General features: G+C 37.9%; 1 protein-coding gene across 2 annotated transcripts in view; it reads left to right on the plus strand.

Moving 5' to 3' along the window:
- The window catches only part of TMEM200A (transmembrane protein 200A), a 52,061-nt gene that overhangs the window by 5,501 nt on the left and 24,904 nt on the right, over nucleotides 1-21,656 (plus strand). Inside the window, exon 1 of one of the 2 annotated variants that reach the window (XM_068184434.1) lies at nucleotides 13,171-13,383. The exons of the other annotated variant lie outside the window; for it this stretch is intronic. Within the exon in view, the coding sequence (XP_068040535.1) occupies nucleotides 13,337-13,383 (47 nt within the window). The 5' untranslated portion in view covers nucleotides 13,171-13,336. Of the gene's footprint in view, nucleotides 1-13,170; nucleotides 13,384-21,656 lie in introns of those variants that run through there. 2 annotated transcript variants of the gene reach the window in all.

Genomic DNA, 21,656 nt, shown 5'->3' on the forward strand with positions numbered 1-21,656 from the left:
ACATAAGGTGTGAGGTGGCCCTCTGCTTGGAAAAAGTGACATGCTCTGCAAGTGTGCTTTCTTCACATGGATGTCACGGTGGGGTCAACTGAATAAACCTGATACAGTTTGATATTTGGCAGAGGTGTGCTTCTTGCTATAAATTATTGTGTATTTAACAGTTGGCTTGTTTCACCTGAGGTGTGACTATTATTTTTGTAGGAAAAAGTCAGATGACAGAAAACGGACCAAAAAAAAAAAAAAGAAACAATGGAAAGGGAGAAGAAAGAGCAAAACACAAAATGGAAATACTGAAGATAGAAAAAGGATGAGATATAGTAAGCTGCATTTCTAAAGAGAAATTATGCCACATCCAGTATTATAAATAGAAAGAAACTCGAATAATGGAGATAAGAATTAAAGTAAGAATAAATTATGTGGTGGTATTTCTTTTTTGAAGCATCTCATGGAAAATCAGACTGGAAAATGGAGAGATTAATTCTTGTCTCGCTGAGATGCATTTTAAATGAACTGTCTTTGTTGCGTAGTAAGTAAAATGTTCTTCAAATATGATGTTAAACACTTCTTCCAGAAGATACACTGTAAGTAAATAAATTCAGACAGACATTAGAAAGGAAAGGGAGCTAAGAAGGATAGTTTGCTTAGAGACATAGAAACTGCATTTTGAAGTACTTGAAAGTTAAGTGAACTGTTGTTTTCATTTTCAAGCAGACTAATACTCTAAACCCAAAAGTTATCACCATGTTGATCTATGCAATTTGTCATTGTCTCACAGAAGACCAGTGAGTGCAATAAGCACAGTGAGAACATCCTTCAAACACTGGATAATTAACTGATATTTATTGTAAATACTTAGTTACCCTACTTACACAGATTTTTCTTTCTGATATGTTTTTGCTATATCTGTGTAAAGAAACTAATTAAACCAAGACATGTTTTATGGCCATGAGATCAACCAGAGTGGTCTGGCTCTGTGTGGGTGTTATACCGTCTTTCAGATGGTTATATCCAAATTGACTGTTTAGAAAGAGCTTCTGGACTGAGCCAGCCTGAGAGAGTGCTAGCTGACCTTGACCACAAATGTCCCTGGCATCTCTGTGATAGTGTGAAAGAGACACCACCTGAGCCCGTGCCTAGGGACATCAGACAGTACTGAGCACGAGATCCGTGACTTTTTAGAATGTTTTTCCATCTCAGCTGAAACTATCTTACTACAATGATCCCAATATACACAGATTTTAAATAAAAGTAGTGTGTTGAAAGCTGTGTTTGGAAGACATTGTCTGCTTTAATTATGTTAAAAGAAATCTGATGTCAGTTTGCTATCACACTAGTAACTTCAGTAATACGGAAAATGGAATTTGCAACATTGCTTGGATACACAGAATTTGTGGACGTGGTGGAACAACATTCTGGGACACCAAGAGAGTGGCCACCTTGTGGCAAAGAAGGCCAACAGAATCCTGAGGTGCATTAGGAAGAGCACTGCCAGGACAAGGATCCTGCTTCTCTACTCAGTTCTGGTGAGGCCTAGTGGGGAGTTCTGGGCTCCTCAGTACAGGAGAGACATGGAGCCCCTGGAGCAGGTCCAGCAGAGGGCTGTGGGGATGACTGGGAGGGGACTTATGAAGAAAGGCTGAGGGGGCTGGGCCTGTTTGGCCTTGGGAAGAGATGACTGGGAGGGGACTTCATCAATGTGTATAAATATTTAAAGCGTGGTGCCAAGAGGATGGAACCAGGCTCTGCTTGGTGGAGCAAACCGCTAGGATGAGAGGCAATGGACAGAAACTGAAGTTCCAGCTGAATACAAGAAAGAATTTCTTTACTGTGCCGTGACTGGGCTGGAACAGATTGCCCAGAGGGGGTGTAGAGTCTCCCTCACTGGAGATACTGAAGAACTGTTTGGACACAATCCTATACCATGTTCTCCTTGAGAAAGGCGGTTGGACCAGATGTGATCACTTCCAACTTGACTGATACTGTGACCACAGTCCCAAATGGATTGCAAGAGATTTGCCAAACAAGCACAAAACTTAGACACAAAATAAACATCTAGCTGACAGCTTCTTAATGTCACATTTATTTGCCTGGTAATAATAGCCTGTACAAAAATGGCTAGCAGATATTAATAATAAACATTCAGAGGCCGAACAGACTCTTCTTGGGAATTGCTGCCTTGCCTATTAATACAGTTTATAGACTTTAGAGCAGTAGAATCACTTTGCATTAATTCAGTGCCAAAGTGCTTTCCCCAAACCCTTCCTATGACCCCTACAAAGTATTTGCTTTGCTCTTTGCCAGGAAGACATTTCTTCTCAAATTACTTTGCAGACGCCTATTCTGAATTTATTGCCATTCTTTTGCTAATTCAATATTGTTCTCCTAGGACGTGGCCTCATTAACTGGTGCCCACGGTGGATTATCTGCATACATTGCTGGAACATAGTTCAGTAGACTATATTATATTAGAAAGACATGGGTTCAATCCAAGCCTGCAACCAGTATGCATACCAATTAAATTACACACAGAAGCATTTACTGATTTAGGACAAGTAATGCTGTGTTTTGCAGAATGCCAGTTTGTAATTTTTTTGTTGTCATACTGGATGTACAGTTGAAATGGTAATAAAAAGAGGTTATAGCTGAGACCATAGTTCTTTTTTATTTAAGTTCTTAATCTTTTGAACTTTTAAATTCAGTTAGATTGGTGGTTGGTTGGTTTTTCCCTGTGAAATTTGGAGATTATGACTAGATGGCATTGCATATTTTGTATAATTCCTGTAAAAAATGTACAATTATCACAGAATCAGATTTACACTACACGAGGCTAGGCCCAGATTAAGTAGTATAGCTTTCTGTTAATGTTTTGTTGTGCAGCTTTTTATAGCATGCTGTGTGATTATAGATTAGGAAAAAATTCTCCACTGAAAGGGTTGTCAAGCATTGTAACAGGCTGCCAGGGGAAGTGGTTGAGTCACCATCCCTGGAGGTACTTAAAAAGCATGTCAATGTGACATGTAGAGACATGGTCTAGTGGTGGACTTGGAAATCAGCACTAAGGTAACGGTTGGGCTCACAATCTCTGTGGTCTTCTCCAATCTAAATGATTCTATAGCTTCATGACGTGACCGTTGTGGTTTTACCTACTTTCTCCAAAGAATTTTAAGAGTACCTAATCTTTGCTTTTACAACTATTTTTATCAGTGTGCATGTTACAAAGTATTTACCCTGCGTTAAGGAAGGTAAACTCCAAAGGAAGAATGTGCAGCTGAAAGTAGTCTGTGTGAGCCTTAGTTTCTGCAGTCCTTCCTTCCAGAGTTTAGACCTAGACTCTGGCAAAACTCTTTATCTCTTTTATAGAATATTCTAATTGTTACTGATATAACAATATAACCAATATTCTGATATAGAATATTATAATTGTTACTAGGCAAAATTTAATTCTGAGTAGGTTTGTCATCTTTGTTTTCAGGTTTGTGCTTAGGAGGTAATTTTCAGCTGAGGATATTGAGTGCTTGGGAAATGGGCCTAACACATTGCTTAAAACTCCTTAAAAAGCCAAGATCGGCATCACCCTCAGGTTAAATATGTTTTTTTTAAACCTTGTGACTGAAAAGATGGGCTTCAGAATTCAATTTGGAGCTTTTTTCCCCTAATATAGCTATTCTCACAGTTGAAGAAGCATTTACTGGGGAAATGGGGAGGAAAAAGAAAAAGGAAATTACAAAAGGTCTTCTAGACAAAGCAGACTATGAATTCAGATGGGAAAAGTGAGAGTGTCTGGTTAAACTAGTCTGCAATTCAGAAGGCCCTTGGAGAGGGTGCTGATGTTATGGAAATTTGGATTGGAAGACTTTTCTGATAAGTCATGTGCTCTGAAATTAGTTGAGAATGTTGCCCTTCCAACAGTAAGACTCTGCTTGGGAATTCCTGTATTTCCAAAATTATGTGGCTGAAAGTCTTCTAGAACTAAGAGGCTGTTGCTTCTCAGGTTAGGCCTGAAGCTTGGAGGTCTGGGTAATGTTTTTTTATGTGGGTTCTTTGATTAGCTTTATATTAGTAGTCTCGTTGTTTTGCTTAATCGCCTACATTTGATTCAGTTACAGGCATTCAGTAGCTGTGTGCTGTAGCAGAAAACTCACACAAACTGACAGAGTTTATTATACTTTAGTAAAAAATTGTAGGTAAACAACTGTAGGTAAATTTTCATTCCTTGACTAATGCAGGACTGTGAATATAATGGTATTAGGAAGGCAGAATGTAGATAGATGGATAGGTCAGTAGTACAGCAACAACCACAAACATCAATTATTCTATAGCAACAAGACTATAATTTTTGCAAATAATATACTTAGTCAAGTAGTAGGGAGGCTCTTATCTGAGTGACTGGAAGAAGTGGGTGTTACGTAGTGTGGCTAGAAGTATGTGTGGCAGTAATATCATATCACTGCTTTCCTTCATATCTTTCAGTAAATCCACAAGGAATGATAAGGCCAGGTGTTTGCATTTGCCAAGGTTAGCAATTTAGAAGAGAAAAAACATGGTAGGAATAATGCTTAGGTCATCAGCAGTGACAGCAGAGACTTTGTCAGAGCAGTTAAAGGGCCTTAGAAAGGGGTCTGATCTATTGTGCCTGCTGTTCTCCAGAAGTTGGTAGCTTTAGAACTCTTTGCAAACACTCAACTTAAAAGCTCTTCAACAGCTGCATTGTTCTGAAAGATTGTCCTTAATATGGTCATATATGGTCATATGCATGTTTGTACTGCTTCTTGTCTTCCTTTTCACCTTGTTTCTGCTTTTTAGACTGGGATGTACTGGCTGATGTGCTGTGGGTAGTGCATCCTAGGAGGGTGTTCCAGCCAGGCTCCAGCCTACATATGCTGATTCACAATACGGAAGGTAGACTGAGGGTCCGCAGGATCAGGTATTCACAGAGCTTGTAAGATAAGCATGAGGTTTTCAAGATTTTTTAAATCTAGATCTTGAGGCAGTTAGCTTCTTCAAAAGCTGAGATTTTGAGCATGTAATCACATGGACCTTGAAGTTAAGGTACTGGGCAGGTTTCTACAATTCCTGTGCCTAAAATCTCATTTTGATAAGAAATTACCATCTCAGAACAGCAACATCAATGAGAGCATGAGACAGAAAATGTCTACAGATCTTACTGTATACATTTCTTACTGTTTTAGTTACTGTGTGGTTTTCCTTAAAAATGGAGGTCAAAACAATAGAAATGGTTGAAAAAGTGTTTAAAATCACTTTCACATACACCACATGTAAAACCATGTGGCTGTGATTAATCAAGCTCATTGTGTGCAAAAGCTAGGGGATGACTGTTGCTGAGCATAACTTGCTTTAAACAGATTTTTCAGAAGGATTATCAGTCATCATGATCAGACTGTAAAAACAGAAAATATGAGCCGTGGCAGAGATCTGAAAAACAGACAGAGAAATTATCCTGGATTCCATCAAAACCCAAAAGATTATACAACTTCATGTTACAGCTTTGGGAGAATGATAAAATTGAAGTTGATGAATGGCTTCTGTTAATAATTTTGTATTTGGCTTGTGTTTTAGTTTTCAGGATACTTTATTGTAAAACTTTTTTATTGCTCATTCTTGGTATGGATTTTGTTTGTTTTTACAGAGACAGACTGCATATTTATAGTGCAGTAACTCTCTGCATTCTGTCTGCATAGCTGTTGAAGAAGGAACATGGAAAAAGCATGGCTATGTAGACAGGCTAGTATTGCATTATTTGAATGTTTGTCTGAATCTAATGTGGCTTTTCTGGCTTATATGACAGTAATTTCTGTTTTCCTCCAGCAAACCTGCCTTTTCCATATATGAGTGTGTACGTATGTTTGTGTGTGGGTGTCTGTATCTATATCTATCTATATCTATATATCTGTATCTATATATCTATCTATATTTATATATTGGGACAAGACTGGGGAATTTCTGCAACTATTGCTCCTCTCTTCATTAAAAAAAAATAAAATCAGGCAGGATATTTGCTTTATATGGAGCCCTGTAGGCCCTTCTTTTTTGTTTGCTTCAAAGAATAATTGCAGAAGCACCTTAATGCTGTAGCCCTACTTTATGATGGGAACCCCAGCCACTTCTGTATTGTACAGATATAGACAAGATACCAGAGTGTAGTAAAACATGTAACAATCTCATGGACGTGGTGTTGTATATAAGGTGTGATAGTTGCTGACCTACTCTGTTCCTCTGTGAAACAGTCCTTTATATCCTTCAGGCTTTTTATGTCCATACAATGCTTTCTCCTCTCTTTGTAGTGTAGGAGATCCATCCTATCCTCCTTTGCTTCACATCTCCTGTTTTGCTTTTTCCTACATCAGAGCAGAAATGCTTCAGGAATCAAATGGTAATTCAGCTTTGCTTATATCTAGGGTGCACACAGCTAGGAGCTGCATACTGGACCACAGAATTACTCCTTCAAAGCTAATTTTTAGAGTTGTATAAATTAAACAGGTCAGCAAAGATGTAAGAATTTGGATTATCTGCTATTGTTATATTTTGCATCAGTATAAATCCTTGATTTTAATGAAGGTTTTAATATATGTCATAAAACTGGTGGAGGGCTAGATATTACAGATTGAGTATTGGATGATGGCAGTCAAAAATTGTCTTTTCCTGCTGTGAGCTCAGGAACACTGTAAAAAGATTGAATTATTCTTGTTTGGTTACTGTTGCTCTGGTAGTGTCTTGAGGTCCTGGCTATGTGAAGTCACAGGCAGATTTCTTATGTATTTCAACAAGGTTAGGATGTCATTCAGTATGTTAGGTAGTCTTGGGCCTAGTGCTGGTTCCTACATGGCCCAAAAATGTCAAAAATGTTTTCTATGAATTATGCCTCTATTACGAGCGAGCCAAAACAGCTCTCAGCAGCTAGAAGTGCTTTAGTTCAAAGCCATGACAATCAGTTTTTGCTAATAAGCTGCCATCCTGGGAAACCCCTAAAGCCTTCCAGAATGTTCTTTCTGCAAAGATGACACTCTTGTTTATCTAAGCCATGTTAAGGTTGTATTTTTTGTTGTCATTGTCCTAATGTCCCTGAACATATGCTTTTATCAGCTGGATTTTAAAAGGTATGTGTTCTAAATTTCTAAATTATATGAGTGACACGCCAGACGTAGAATGAACTTTGGAAGTTCAGCTATGGAAGGAGAGATTTTTTTCCACCTAATTTCTTTTATTATAATAGAATATTATGTACCATATGATAGGTTAAATAAGTTAATCAAGATATTAAGAAGATGTGTAGTTTTCTTATTAGTGATATTCAAACTCTTAATGGCAACATAATGGGGAAGATGTCTTTTCTAGTCCAGGAGACACAAATTTTAGAGAACTTTTAGAAATGCCTTAACACAGGCGTTGGCATGAATAATTTCATACCACAGGCATGAACACTTTCTGTGGTCAGTAAATTTCAGGAGATGACATGTTCATTCTGGAAAAAAAAAAAGACCATTCATGAAAGCCCATATACCTCATTGCAAAAATAGTAGTAAAATTTCAGTAACCTTTGTATGCCAGTAATCTCTGTATGCTTGAGCAGTTAAGATTGGAGTTATAGGAAGGATTATATAGATATGTTGAGAACTTGCTTTCTTCCTTAGGGTTCTGCAACCCCGTTTCTGGGGTTGGAAACACTAATTTTCTGTGATCTGACCGGCTGCTTTGTATGACATAAGGCTGTGAGAGTAAGAGGTCTATGCCTAATAAAGCTTCTCTCAGAATACACTCTGATAGCTATTGGCTGCATTTTGGAGAAAACCTATTAAGTTCTTTCATCTACTGAGCAGTATTCATTGATCCAGAAAAAAAACCTTCCTCTCAGGTTCAGATGTGAAAAGAAGCGACTGAGTGTGCACGCTTCCATTGACACACAGTCACTGGGGACTGAACTGCCAGACTGAGGTCTTCATTTTCTCAGCCACAGGTCAGAGTTTCAGCAGCTGCCAAGGCATATTTGGGCTTGCTGTGAATATTGGTGTTTGTGATTCATTAAGCTTAAAGGCCTAAGAGCAGCCAGTTGCTAAAGTGGTGTAAGAGCTGTTGCATTCCTGTGCTGGACAGTTTGTACTGTTGCTGTAATTGAAATATCAGTGTTAAATCTGTAGTGTATTTCTGAGCTGTTTCACATGCAGAGTTTTACACCTGAAATTTATACAACAGCATCTACAAATAATGTATTCAGATTGCAATTGTGTTGTTGTAGAAGCATAGGCATAAGAATCTTATCAATGAGGGTTTTGTTCAAGGCTTTGCCAGAGTTGGCCTGTGACTTTGGACATCTTGTCTGACCCTGCCTTCCCAGAAATGCATAGAAATCTTGTTCCCATGTTATATGCATCCCTTTGGAGAATATGATCTTTAGTGTCTTTCTCTTCAGTTTGCCTGGCTTCAAAATAGGGATATTTCTGTAGGAAGTATGCCATTCTTACACACCCATGAGGATTTTTTGAGACATTTGAATGACAGGTGCTATGCAAAATCAAATCAGTATTATATACCATGAGTAGAAAGAGCCCTGTGAATGTTGGTACCTGAGCAAAGTCATTAATCTAGAAGATGTCATGCACCAAAATGTATTGGAAATCAAAATATTGAAACTGCAAATAAAATAACAATTGAAATGGGAAACATTTCTAACAATGAAGAGAATGAATTTAAATATCTTCTAAGAGCCAAGTCATCTCTATTAAAATCAAGACTATCTTTCTGAAATAAGTAATTCATGGAGGAGTTATAGACTGAATACAGAAATCAGAACTGAATTTCCTTGCTTATATATGCAGAAGAAAATTATCTTTTCTGGCCTAAAATATCCATGCATATAGATATTTTTTTTGGCTGAACAGTCAGTGGTAAGTTTGTGGCTAAACAGTGCTTTTCTCTAGAGGGATTTAAATTCCATCCAACATATTATTATGAACTGTTTAATGTAAGCTTGTTATATAGACAAACATAATGGCTCAGTTCTTTACTTTAGGCAGCTCTCTCCAACTGTACAGATAAACACATGTTGGAGATACTGCAGTTCTCCAGCATGCATCTCCTTGGATAAAGTTTATTTTGCACATGCTCAATGTAGTGAATGAAACAAATGTGTTTAAGTAGAAGCAAAATTCTGCGGACACATCATGCCTCTAATGCATTGTTTGTGTTTGGCAGAAGTAGGATTGATGTTGGTAAGCCTGTCAAACATTCAGTACCTTTTGTGATGCCTGAGCTAATATGGCAAGGGACATGATGTCTATCGGATGTGTGATTCAGATATTTCCATATAAGATGGGATAATTGACACAAACCCTGTAGGTACAGGGAAAGCTCTCATGCCCCAACTTGTAAGGAGCAAGGTTTATTGTACAATGTGGCATACAAGCAGTTTGGTAATATTCTTCATAATTTGAACAAAGACTTGAATTGTGTGTCTTACATGACATACATGGCTAAATCATTCCAGCATTTTCAGAACTGTTTCTCAGTTGAAATAACAGTCTTTCTTTTGTCTTTCTTTGCAGTTTATAGGAAAACCAATGTGAATTGCATATGTGATCTAACTTTGGAGCTAGTGGTGGAGGTTTTTTCAGCCTACATTATTCCATAGTTCTGTGATTTAAGAGTATGTGATTTTGATTTATATGCATGAAAGAATGAGTTTGAACACTTTGGGGCCAGGTAGTTGGATACAGATAGATAGATAGATGATAGATAGATAGGTAGATAGACAGATAGATAGATAGATGGAGTTTGAGCCATTCTAGATGTGAAGCAGTCTATAGACACCTTTACTGACTGTGGAGGTGAGGTTCACTGCCTGTCTTAACACATCTGTGAAGGTTGTGGCTTCTGCCCTGTTGAATTCCCTTCCTGAATTCCTGGTTGTGCATTGATCAGCAGTTCATCAGGAAAGCCTAAGCCTTACTTCTGGGAATTGAAGGAAAAATAGCTGAAAGTTTGACATCCTTTTTTTTTTTTTTTTTTTTGGTCTTAAAATATCTTGTTTGTGGAATATAATTTTTTTCATTACCAGTCTTGCCTAATATCGCAAGAAGTTCATCAGTGCTACCTTTCCAATATATTTTTGACAGATGGAGCATTATGTGTGACCTTGGTATTAATTCTGTTCCCTGGCTTGACTTCTGACTATCTGGAGACATCTGCCAGTAAGAGGCAATAATTAACTGCTTGTGTTGTTTAGGAAATGGTACTGGTCAGAAAAATAGTTGGTTGCTAGTGCTGGAGCCATTGTATGACTAATTGCCAGGCTAACCTTGAACAAAATAAATCTGTAATTAAATATTCAAGGATATATTTTATCATCACGATATTTAGTGACAGAGCTTTTTGGTGGCAAGGTCCTGCATTTCCATGGGATTCTGGGAACAAGTCTGACTGGAAGACAGGGAGACACCCTCTCTACTATGGGGCTAAATGAGAAGTTTGCCTAGAGGGGAGGGTGGCACATGCAGGACAGTCAGCAAGGATGCTCTTTCTTTCCCTGGGAAAATTACCCTTTTTGCTGGCTAGTACCTTTGATATCTGTGTTGCTGGAAGGAGACCCAAAAGGAAGAAGTGTCACTGTAAAACTGTCTTTTCTCTTTCTTACAGGCAACTCCTGTTGGTTGAGTCTCAGTTACTCTTGTCCACTGTTAAACCTCAAGTGTGGGATTTGGAGATTCTGGCCAAAGAACTGATGAGGATAGATCATTAGGACATCATGACATTTGTGTTCTTGGTGAGGTGTTGGAATGCCCCACTGGTAGACCTGAGAAAAGGAAGGTTAGACATGCCAGTTTATCCCAAACAGATATAAAATAGATGACAACGTGGTCTGGCTTACTGTGAATGAAATATGATTTTTAAACATACTTAATCCCTCTAGTATCTCATGCAAATGCTATCTCAAATAAACAGGATAAGGAGGGAATCCATATTTCATAAGCAAAATAATGCTTTGGCTATTTTAACAAAGAAGGTAAATATTACCAAACACACTGTTGATGAAGAAATTGGTTTGACTTGTTTATGGGATAACTAATAAATTGAAAAAGTTTGCACTAGCACCTACTGAGAATACTATGGCGAATTACTGTGTTGCTTGTGTATTTGCAAGGTTAGATCAAAATGTGGGAAAGATTTCTCACTTTGTTACATGTCAAAGCAACCCATGATGTGGTCTCAAAGAATCATTGAGAGTTTGACTGTTAATTTCAGTGGAACCAGAATTTCATATGCATAATTTAATAACATAAATATCTTGCTTGTTCTAAAATTCTCATTTGCCAGCCAAAACTCTTGGGCTTCAACAAATCCTTTGTATTTGCTGAGTCTAGAACTGGGCTCAAAGTCTGATTTTCATGATTTAATATGAGTAAACTTTGTTATTACCCAGATTCATAACTTAATATGATTGTGCAGTTCTTTCTGACTTACTATTTTTTACAAGAAAAATAATTTATATGAGAAGGATTGACAGAATATTATGTGAAACATTCAGAATTATCCCCATTCTTAAATATGGTGTCTTGATTAATAATGGAGGGCTGATGTGTTAGTCTGCAAAATCTGTGTTGCATAAAGAAAGGTTTTGTGATATATTTTTCTTTAAATGTTACTTTACAATTTTGCACAGAATAGATCATTATTCCTTGTGTGTGTGTGTGTATCCTCCTGTTCTTTCATGTTACTGTAGAGCCTGAACAGATAACAGAACTCATGTCCTAGTTATACCAACAATCAGCCTAGAATTTATATGTATTGAAGAAGTTTCAGATTTTCAAATAAGCAGTTAAAAATACAAATGTCACTGTTGCTATATATTTCCCACCAGTCTCATTTAGCAGTCAACCAACCAGTTTTTGGTGAAGTTTTCACCAAAAAACATCAGATGAAAGTTTCATAAAAGACCTAAGCTATTGAATTCTGGCAAAATGACAAAGAAGAATTTACAAAAAAAAATAACCAAGTAACTGAGTAACTTGGTATTTTAAATGGACTTTGGAAGAGGAAACTATTTCCTTGCAATGTTACAGAATACAATGTATCACAGGAAAGAAGAGAGGCAGGGCCATTTTGAATAGTTGTCTTAACAGTTCTTGGAGTAGTGACAGAATCAGCTGGAACTTCTGGACTAGGTTCTGTCAAGCCGTCATGATTCATTCTGGTATGCAGTTTTATGCATTATAAATTGCAGACTCAGATCATCTTTTAAAGTAAAATATTTGGAAATAATTTAGATCTACAGTTATCTATTAGTTCTAAATTTCATCTTTCCTGTAAACCAAAAATGTCAGTGCAGAGTGAGGCACAACGAAAATACTAAAGAAGCTCAGTATCTTTGGTGGATTATTTTGAAAAGTATTATTAGGGAAAATACAAGAATTACCAAAGAATGACAGATTTTAATAACCATTTCTTCATTATAATGCGTATGGAAAGAGAGGTGAGTCATACTCCGGATTCATTTTTTCTTTTTTCAGTGAGCTATGGGAGGTTTCATTATGCTCAGTTTGATTTTAACTGCGAAAGCCCTTCATCTGGAGTATATCTGACTGTAGTGATCATTAGCAATGATTATATTTTAAATTGAGATGCTGATGGCAGAGGAAGTGGGAGATTTTACAGAAAGGACATACAGCAGGCTTAATAAAAGTTTTTAATAAAAGCAGACATAAAAGTTTTTCATAGTGATTAAAAATACACATTCATGGTCTACTTTTATGCAGGTTTCCTGAAAATCTAAGGATTTATATTATAGCACATTATTTAAATATTTTGACAGTTGTATATTCTAGTCCATCATTTGTCTGTTAGTGAATGACAAGTCTTTGCAGTCAGAAATAATTTTGACTCAATACACTTCCACAAAATCTAATGGAAATGATTTGTTGTCAAATCATTACAAAATAGTAAGCGGTCTGCAGTGGACCTTTCATAAAGATCTTCCCCTAGAACTGTGCATCTCATATTCCAATTAATCATGTGTTCATTAGAAACTGGGCTCTGTCAGCTGCACACACAGAGTTATGCTAAAAGATAACTCTGCTTGGATGAATGTGGAGAAAAAGAAGCGCTGGCTCTCAAAATGTGAGGACAGACATGAGGACTAATTTTCTCTTGTACTTTCCCTAGGATTCAGGTTCCTCAGACAAACGGCAATCCTTGCTACCAGTGCCTGAAGGGCAGGGCTATTAGATTTCATGAGAGCCCTTCAGCTAATAATGAGCTGTTCAACACAAAGCTGATTGTATCTGCACATTGCAGTGTCAGAGATTTTGTTAGCTGCTTAACCAGCACCATGCTATCTGGGGAAAGCAGCACCTCTGCAAAAAGAAATAGGAAAGTGTTGTTGCAGCCAAGGCAGCAGGATGTGCTTCTCTGCTTTCACGGCCCAAGCAAGCACCATTGCATGGTGCTTTGTTTTGGATTTTGTTGTCTGTAGCTCAGAGTTCAGTTTACTGCACTTGTTTGCATGGTGTTAGTATGTCCAGTGGCTGCAATTCTGGCTGATCATAAAAGGGGAAGAGACTCTTTATGGTCTGCACAGAAGTTCCCGAGTGTCTGTTCAAAGGCCGGACAGCAGAGAATATCCAATGACTGTTGCAAAAGTGCTGTTAATATTGTAAAAGCAAATACTTAATAATACATGCTGGATTTATCTGTAACCCCCCTTGTTTTATCTGAAAGTAATAATTTAGTCACTTTTTATTTGGTGAAAGCTCCACATGCACTGAATATTAGTACATCTGTACTAATATACAGGTAGTCCATTAGTACACGTATCCGTTACATTACATTAGTACACCTATCCATTAGTACACATATACTGAACAAAAAATACATTTTATTTCTTTTTACTTCTGTAAAACCTATACACTGTGCACTTATATAATACGTTAATGAATTAAACAAGAAATTCAGCTTCTTGACCAAAAATCTGTCCAGTGCTGTACTCAGTAAACTCCTAAGGCCTGTTTCTTGGATGTGAACATGTATGGTAACATACTGACAAGTAATCTACCACAGAGAGACCAGGCTTTGTTTCAAGAGGACACTGGGAGCAAGCCAAAATAAGGCTTTTAGAGTTCAGAACCATATGACAGACCTAGATTAAAAAGAAATTCAGAGAAAATAACTTTTTTCTGGTCATATGATACTTAACTGCAGTCAGCTTGCTGACGATGAAAATACGCTGCTGAATGCACCTTTCAGTTAATTTTAATATGAACAACTCCTCAGGATAATTAATGCACTGTAATAGAAAATTAAAATCTAGGGGAAATTTAGGGGAGTGAAGGTAATATTACATTTGCTGGAAGCATATACACAAATGTGCCTGCAGGAAAGAAGAAGCAACATCTGTGTTCTCTACAGTCACCAGTTAGGTGAGGCAAAGGCCATTTTTTTATTGCATTTACTTGGAAAATAGGAAGGATATACAGGCAAGGAAATTCAGTACACTAAAGGTATAACAGGGGAAGTGCTGATCTCTTCTCTCTGGTGCCCAGTGACAAGACCTGAGGGAATGGCCTGAAGTTGTGTCAGGGGGGGTTTAGGTTGGATATCAGGAAAAGGTTCTTCATCCACAGGATGATTGGGGGTGATTACAGGCTGCCTGGAGAAGTGACCACAGCACCAGCTTGACAGAGTTCAAGAAGTGTTCAGACAATGCTTGCAGGCACGTGGTGGGACTGTTGGGGATGATGCTGTGCAGGGCCAGGATTTGGACTCAGTGGTCCGTGTGGGTCCCTTCCAGCTCAGAGCATTCTATGATTTTGTGGTTTTCTTTTGAGATGTGGATTACTGTGTTTTGTTTTTATAGTCTGTGATACTGAAAGGAGCTCATAGGTGCTGTTTTTACTGTGTATGTTACTGCTGCTAAAAGCTTAAGAGTTGGAACTATTTTCATAAAGTAAAAATGGAAGAAATTTTAGACAGCAGGACTACTTATAAAAATAATTTTCCCACTTTTTGGCCATGTGTCTCCTATTAATTCCTTATGACTGGTCAAAGTGTCAATTCTTCAAATAAATTAAAATACAAACTTAGAAAATCATACAGCTTACATGTTTCTTTGATAAGCAAAACAATATGAAATTACACATATGATTAGATCTGCCAGTTTCTGGGGAATGACAATTTTCCCCTAACTGCCAAGCAGCAAAATGAAAAGCTATGGTAGTCTGGCCTCAGCTCTGCAAATTATTGCCAGTTTTAGCAGCCATTTGTCACATGAAAAATCACACTGATTTTAATGGAGGGAATTCCAAGATTTAGGTGCATTAAAGGCATTTTATTTCTGAACAAATTCTTCATCTAACTTGTAAGATTATAATGTTATTTTTCATACAAGATGTAATAACTGACAAATTTGCTGTAAAATTGTTGTGATTCTAAAATTAAGAAGAAAGTGCACATAAGCAGATCAGCAAATAAGCAAATCGGGTTTTCTGTAGAAGTTTATGCTAAATTTATAAAGATAAAGCATACTTCTATCACTATAGAAATAACATAAGTTCCCATAATTCCTGTGGGTAAATTAAAATGGAACTTTTACTTTTTAAGGTTATAAAAAGATCAGTGTTTTCAAGTTCCACAATAATGATTATCAAATTGTTTAATAAGCCAATTTAATGCTGAAGCATGAATGCTTAAGAATAAAAAACAAGATCTGACCTCTTAAGATTTAGAATAACTCCAAATGCTTCTAAGCATATAAATAATAAACCATAGCAGCAATCATCTTGAAAAGCAGTAAGGCACACACATCAAGAATTACTGAGAATAAAAAAAAAATAGTTCTGAATTCCATATAACATTCTGATCGCATTTAAACTGATGGAAACCTCCTGTTGCTTGAACTTAAGATTTAACCTTTTGTCTTTTTGTGTGCTTTCAAAGCACATATAGGCATTCAGATGTCTAATTGATAAAACAAATTACTTGAAAATTATGCAGAGCATGGGGAAATGAAGGTGAAGCATCGGCAGAAAACCTGGAGAAGAAATTAACGCTAGAATTTGATGGCTTCCATACCTCTTCCTTTCCAACCTTTTTTCTCAACTAAAGATAAGTTCATATAACACTCCTATGACTAGGTAACTAAACAAAGTATGGGCTTATCTTAATTTTTATGGCATGCTTTTACTTATAAAAACTTTACCACTTTATTTACTTTACCGCTCTCTTTCTGCTGGGAGGGATAAGATGGATTGCTTTTGTATTTTATTTCAAAATTCTCAGCAGTCTCCCAGGAGCATAGAGCTAAGACTATGAATGTGAATTATTTTTTTTCTTAATGGGAAGCTGGTAGTATGGATCATGTAAAGAAGGGCTATTACTTAGGAAATGTTCATTTGACTGTAGTATTGCAGGCCATCCACACATCAGCTTTAAGCAAACGGTTATGGGATGGTATGAGCAGCCATTCCATCCAGCAGTTCCAGAGCCTGACAGTTTTTCCTGGCTGCTGGAGCCCAGCCTGAGGTGCCCTAAAACCTAGAGGTCTCCTTCCCAGATGGTGGACACAGCAGCTGCTTTCCTATGTAAAGGTTCAACCAGTAGCAAGGCTAAACAGGTAGCCCATGGAGCTAAACAGCCCCATGGCTGTTCAGGCTGCCAGAGACAGGGTACTGTCTTCAACAGCATCCACACGCAACATTTTCAGGAGTGATGTTACAGCCAGGTTCCCTTCCTCCCCTTCGACTGGTAAGGATTGGCATTCAGTAGTGAAAGTACACGCACTTTTGTGGATCCCCCAAGCGTTGGTGTGGCCCCTCTGTCCGCCCAACCCTTCTGCCTGGATCCCCTTACCCCACCCCATGGTTCTCTGCTCACCAGCTGGTCCCGCTAGGTGCTTGTTGCAAACAGTCCCACAGGTACTCCACACTTGTGGATCCCCAAAAATACCAACATGAATTTTGCTCACCTCATATCCCTGCGAGGTTCCAGAGCCATGCACTGGCTAGTTCAGCTTGAGAATTGTGAGTGAATGCACAGGCATACCTCATGCACACCCCTCAGTTTCTTAATGGCCCCTCAATTAGCATTTGGAGGTTTTTGGCATTGTCTGTTTATCCCTTGTCTAACAGTTTGTGTCCCTGTGCTTTTGTTTATCACTTCCCCTCTCAGATTACTATCCTCGTGAAGAGGTCCTTGATTTGATAAAGTTAATGAAGTTGATACTTTCTACATGCCCTGCATAAACAGGCTGTGGTGTTGGTGACAGTGACAGCTTGAGCTCTGTAATGTGTTCTCAACCTACCCAAAGGCTGGGCAGGCACCTGGCTAGTTAGACAGTGTTCCTGGTCTCTGACCCCAGTTCAGTGGCAGGTTTTGCAGTGGTGGTGTAAGATGTTAGTCCTGCAGCTGTCCATCCCCGTGCTTGCCAAAGGCTTCCCTCCGTTTTGGAGCAGCAGGTGTGAGCACATGACAACTCCTTGGTTGCTACAGGTCATATTTTAGCATATATACAAATCACTAATGAAGATTAACAAAGTGTTTGCATGTTCCATTGCAATTTGCAATAACTTTGGCCCTGGCACATCTGATTCTGCTGTTCCACAAAGGCACTGCAAGACTGAACTGAGAAGTTTTGGGCTTGGATGCAGCAGGGCAAAGTGCACTTCCCCTGGTGGCAACACTCAACCCTGCTGAGATGGAGCTGGAACATCTTAATTGCTATGAGCTCCAGTCACTGTTTTAATAGCTGTGTAAACATAACTTATCTGTATGTTTCTTAATCTTCATTAGCATTGTATCTTGCTAAATTTTGGTGTGTTTTTATAAATGTTTTTGTTCTGTTTCCTGGATTTTCAGTTGCCTATTATACAGAGTTCAGTGTGAGAAACATTGCACTAGATTGAAGAGCTGATTGGTGCCAGCTCCTAGAATTTTTGGCATAACAGATCTCTATCTCATATATTGCAACCCTTCCAGTAAAACTGAAATCCAAAATTGTTTCCTAAATAGGGAAAAAAGTGAGAAAGATTGAGGAAAGTGTATGAAGAAAGCACGTAGTGCAGATAGGATGCAGGAGAGCTAGAGGCACAAAGACCCAAGTGCACAGAGGGTTAGTGGGACTTGCAGTAGTGTATGACTTGTTCTCAAACCTATTCAAGGATTTTATAATCTGCAGTGTACTATGTGTTGGAAATTGCATTTTTTTAAAGAGATGCTAAGACCCAACTCTTTCAAGTATACCAACATTAAGTAAAATCTTACTCAAACGAGTAGCTCCAGTCTATTCCACTTGAACTGTTTGCAATAGAAGTAATGCATCTTGGCAACTGTAAGTGCCCCAGAACAATTTCTGTGAGCTACTGTAATACTCCTACATTGAACAGACTGTAGTTCACAGCAGGATTTCTCCTTTAGCGTGGTGATATCCCAGATGAGTCAGAGCAACAGCATCTAGTCCAGCCAGCAAAATACTGATTATGGCAAGAATGGATGCAACTATAGGCAGCAAATCTCTATTCTGTGTTCAAGAGAATGGCTGCATTTCAGTTCGAGGTTGATGCCATGTCTGTTTTAATTTCTTTATTACAGGGGGAAGATTGTTTTAGCCTGTCTTCCTTTTTTGGGCTGGAGTTCTTTTTCCCCAGCTCAGCAGATATCCTGAGAGAATGTAGACCACAGGTCTGTAATGCAGCTGTGAATTTTTATGACAGCATGGCAACAGATGTTGTGTATTTGAATTCATTTTTGGATGCTACTATTTTGATAAACAGCATTCAGGGACTTTTTACTTTGTTGCCTAAGTGTTTTCTAATTTGGCATTATGGAGTGGAATGTTGAATTCTGAGACTAGAGAAAATGATAAGTTATGATGGCTTTATCACCAACACAGATGAATTGAATAAGTGAACAATATGAACATTTGTGCAAAAGTAACTGTATATTTCAAAAATTCAACGAGCACCAGGAAAACAAATGTTTTCAGAGACAGATGTCTCGTTCATTTCTAGGTTTTAGGGCTAACCCAAGGTTATTGTATGGATGCTTTCTTCCTTTGAGTAAAAGCTTTATACTGAGCTTTTTGTTTCTTCTGATTTCTTTTTTTATTTTTTTCTGATCAGGTATACTTACTGTTGCATTGCAGAGATCTTACTTAATTTCTCATAGCACTTCCCACAGTTACATGTGAATGAAACAACTTCTAGGTGAAGGAAATCAGCTATCTTGGGAACTGCTAAAGGTTTCCTAGCAGGGAGTGTAGGGAGGGCAGGATTCAGTCAAAGTCAGCATAGAGGACCTGGACCCATCTGTGGAAGATCTGCTTCATAGCTTAAGTGTGCCTGTTTAAGACATCTGGCTGTTAAAGTAACAGACATGGAGATTTAAGGAATTACTTGATGGAGACATAATGGTGGTGGGAGAGAGATTTGATCACTCCCAGATCTGCCTTCTGGAGCTGACGTGAGACTTGCCATTGACTTTCTGTAGCAGTTCATTACAGCCCTAGGGGTTTGGAGATCTGACCTTACTGTGGGATGAGAACAACTGGATTTGGCCTTGAGAAGTTAAGAAGTTTGCTGCAATGTCTGGACATCTCTATGAAATTGTTCTGACATGCAGTAAATAAATTTCAATTATGTGTTTTGTTTATTTTGGTTTCTTTCCCCACTCCTGACATAATTTTTCCTCACACATTTGTCTTCTAAAACAAATTATTTTCAGCTTTAAAAGATGGTTCATTTGGCTGCTGAATTTCTAATTGTTGCTTTCGGCATGTGAACTTTGGAATTCGTTGAAGGTTAATGGGGCTGGGTCTGTGAACGACTTCTAAGACACTTATGGAAGATGAGGAAAAAGGTTTGTTTAAATTCAACAGGAGGTTGCATTTAGGTTTAGGTGTCTACAAACATCAGAAGTTGGAAAATCTGTGATGTGGGATATGAATATTTGACTAGGTGAACTATGTCTGCTAAGGCTTGCCCTCTGCTTTTAGTCTTTCCTAGACATTTTGACTGGAAACTGGAATTTGGCATTTGCCTTTTGGCAGGTGGCATCATGCAGTAATCATAAAGTCTTTTCCGAGGAGACATAAACACTTTATTTTTCATTGTCAGTTTTAAGGCTGGTTGTTAGGACAGTGCAAATAGTTCTGAAGTGCTTTTAGCTTCAATATGTATTATTCATGTATTAAAGAGTAGTAGGGGAGTCAGTGTAGAGTAGAAATCAGTGCCTGATGTGAGTTTCAAATGCTAGACTTCTGAGTGCTCCTGAATATGTTAACACATTTATTCCTATTTTCTATATTGCTGTATGATAAATCTCTTGCAAAAAACAGTCTAAATGACTACATTAAAAAGAGAACCTGCTGTACAAAAATATTGGCAGATACAAAAGTTAAGAAAAAATAAAATGTGTCCTTTGGCTAGTTGCTCTCAGTTGTTCCTGCAACAAGTAAAACAAGGAGTAGAAAATACTTGAAAGTTTGTTTTATTTTAATTAGCTATATGTGAATTCTAAGCATGGATTCAAAACTTCATCAAGGTGTTGGCCTTGCTGTGAGTTGGAAGATTCATGTGTAGGCCTGAGGATGCAGTGTAACCAACTTCCTCTCCTGATGATGTATTTGTAACAATATGTGAGGTGGGGGGACTGAGGGAAACATGGGAGTTGTGGGATCGTGAGTTTAGCCATGGCCTTTCACCTGTGATGAGCAATGGCATCTGTTGCCACCATCTGTTCTGTTTCTCTGCTTATCTTCCCATGTGTGATACCAGGCAGGGAGCCCTAAAAAGGGGGAATAGAGGTCACTTCAATGAAAGTAAAATGAATGCTGTTCAGAAGTCCCCAGACAACAGTTGGAAGGATATGTGTGGTCTTTTGCCTGGCAGAGAGGAAGATGCAACAGGATACTAAAAATGTGATTAATATCCTGCAAGGAAGTTTTCCTAACTGAGCTTCTATCCAGAAGAAGTACTATGTTGTCTGACAAAATACTGTAGTGAAAATAAAGTTAAGAAACTCCATCACCCATAGAGAATATCCATTTGGTGGAGCTTCCTGATTTTAAAATAGCTTTGCAGCTACTGTTTAAAAATCTGTTCTTCATAGAACTGGCAAGCAGGAATATGTAAAAGTTTTGGCAACCAAGAGTAGATTTCAGTGAGAGAACAATGGGATACATTAAGGGAAAATAACTGGTCGCTGCAATAAACATCTTCAACTTTTCTAATAAATCTACTTGATTTGGGCAGCAGCTTTTTAGCTCTTGGCAGGCTTGTAGGATGTTCTGTAGCAAAGACAAGAGTTTGGAAAACCTCAGGGGGCAAGCCTGGCTGCAGTCTGTGACAGTTGGTAATGTATGAATCTAAAAATGGTGTGAGTATTGTTTAAAAGTTTATTACGAGCAACATAATTTGTGAAGATCAGAATCACATTTTATAAATAGATTTTTTAAAATCAGATGATTTTCAGTTCTAGATGAAATATGTCTTCTGACAGAAGTTGTGTGATTTATGACTCATTCTGTACCTGAAATATTTTGGTTAAAGAAATTACTTTTACATGTGAAACATTTCATTCTGACTCATATTATTGACAATAATATGAAAGAAGAGTTGCTGTAAAGTTTCTTTTCATCATGTTTTTATTTAATCATTGTT

Source organism: Anomalospiza imberbis, chromosome 3 (assembly GCF_031753505.1).
Source record: "Anomalospiza imberbis isolate Cuckoo-Finch-1a 21T00152 chromosome 3, ASM3175350v1, whole genome shotgun sequence".
NCBI classification, from domain to species: domain Eukaryota; kingdom Metazoa; phylum Chordata; class Aves; order Passeriformes; family Viduidae; genus Anomalospiza; species Anomalospiza imberbis.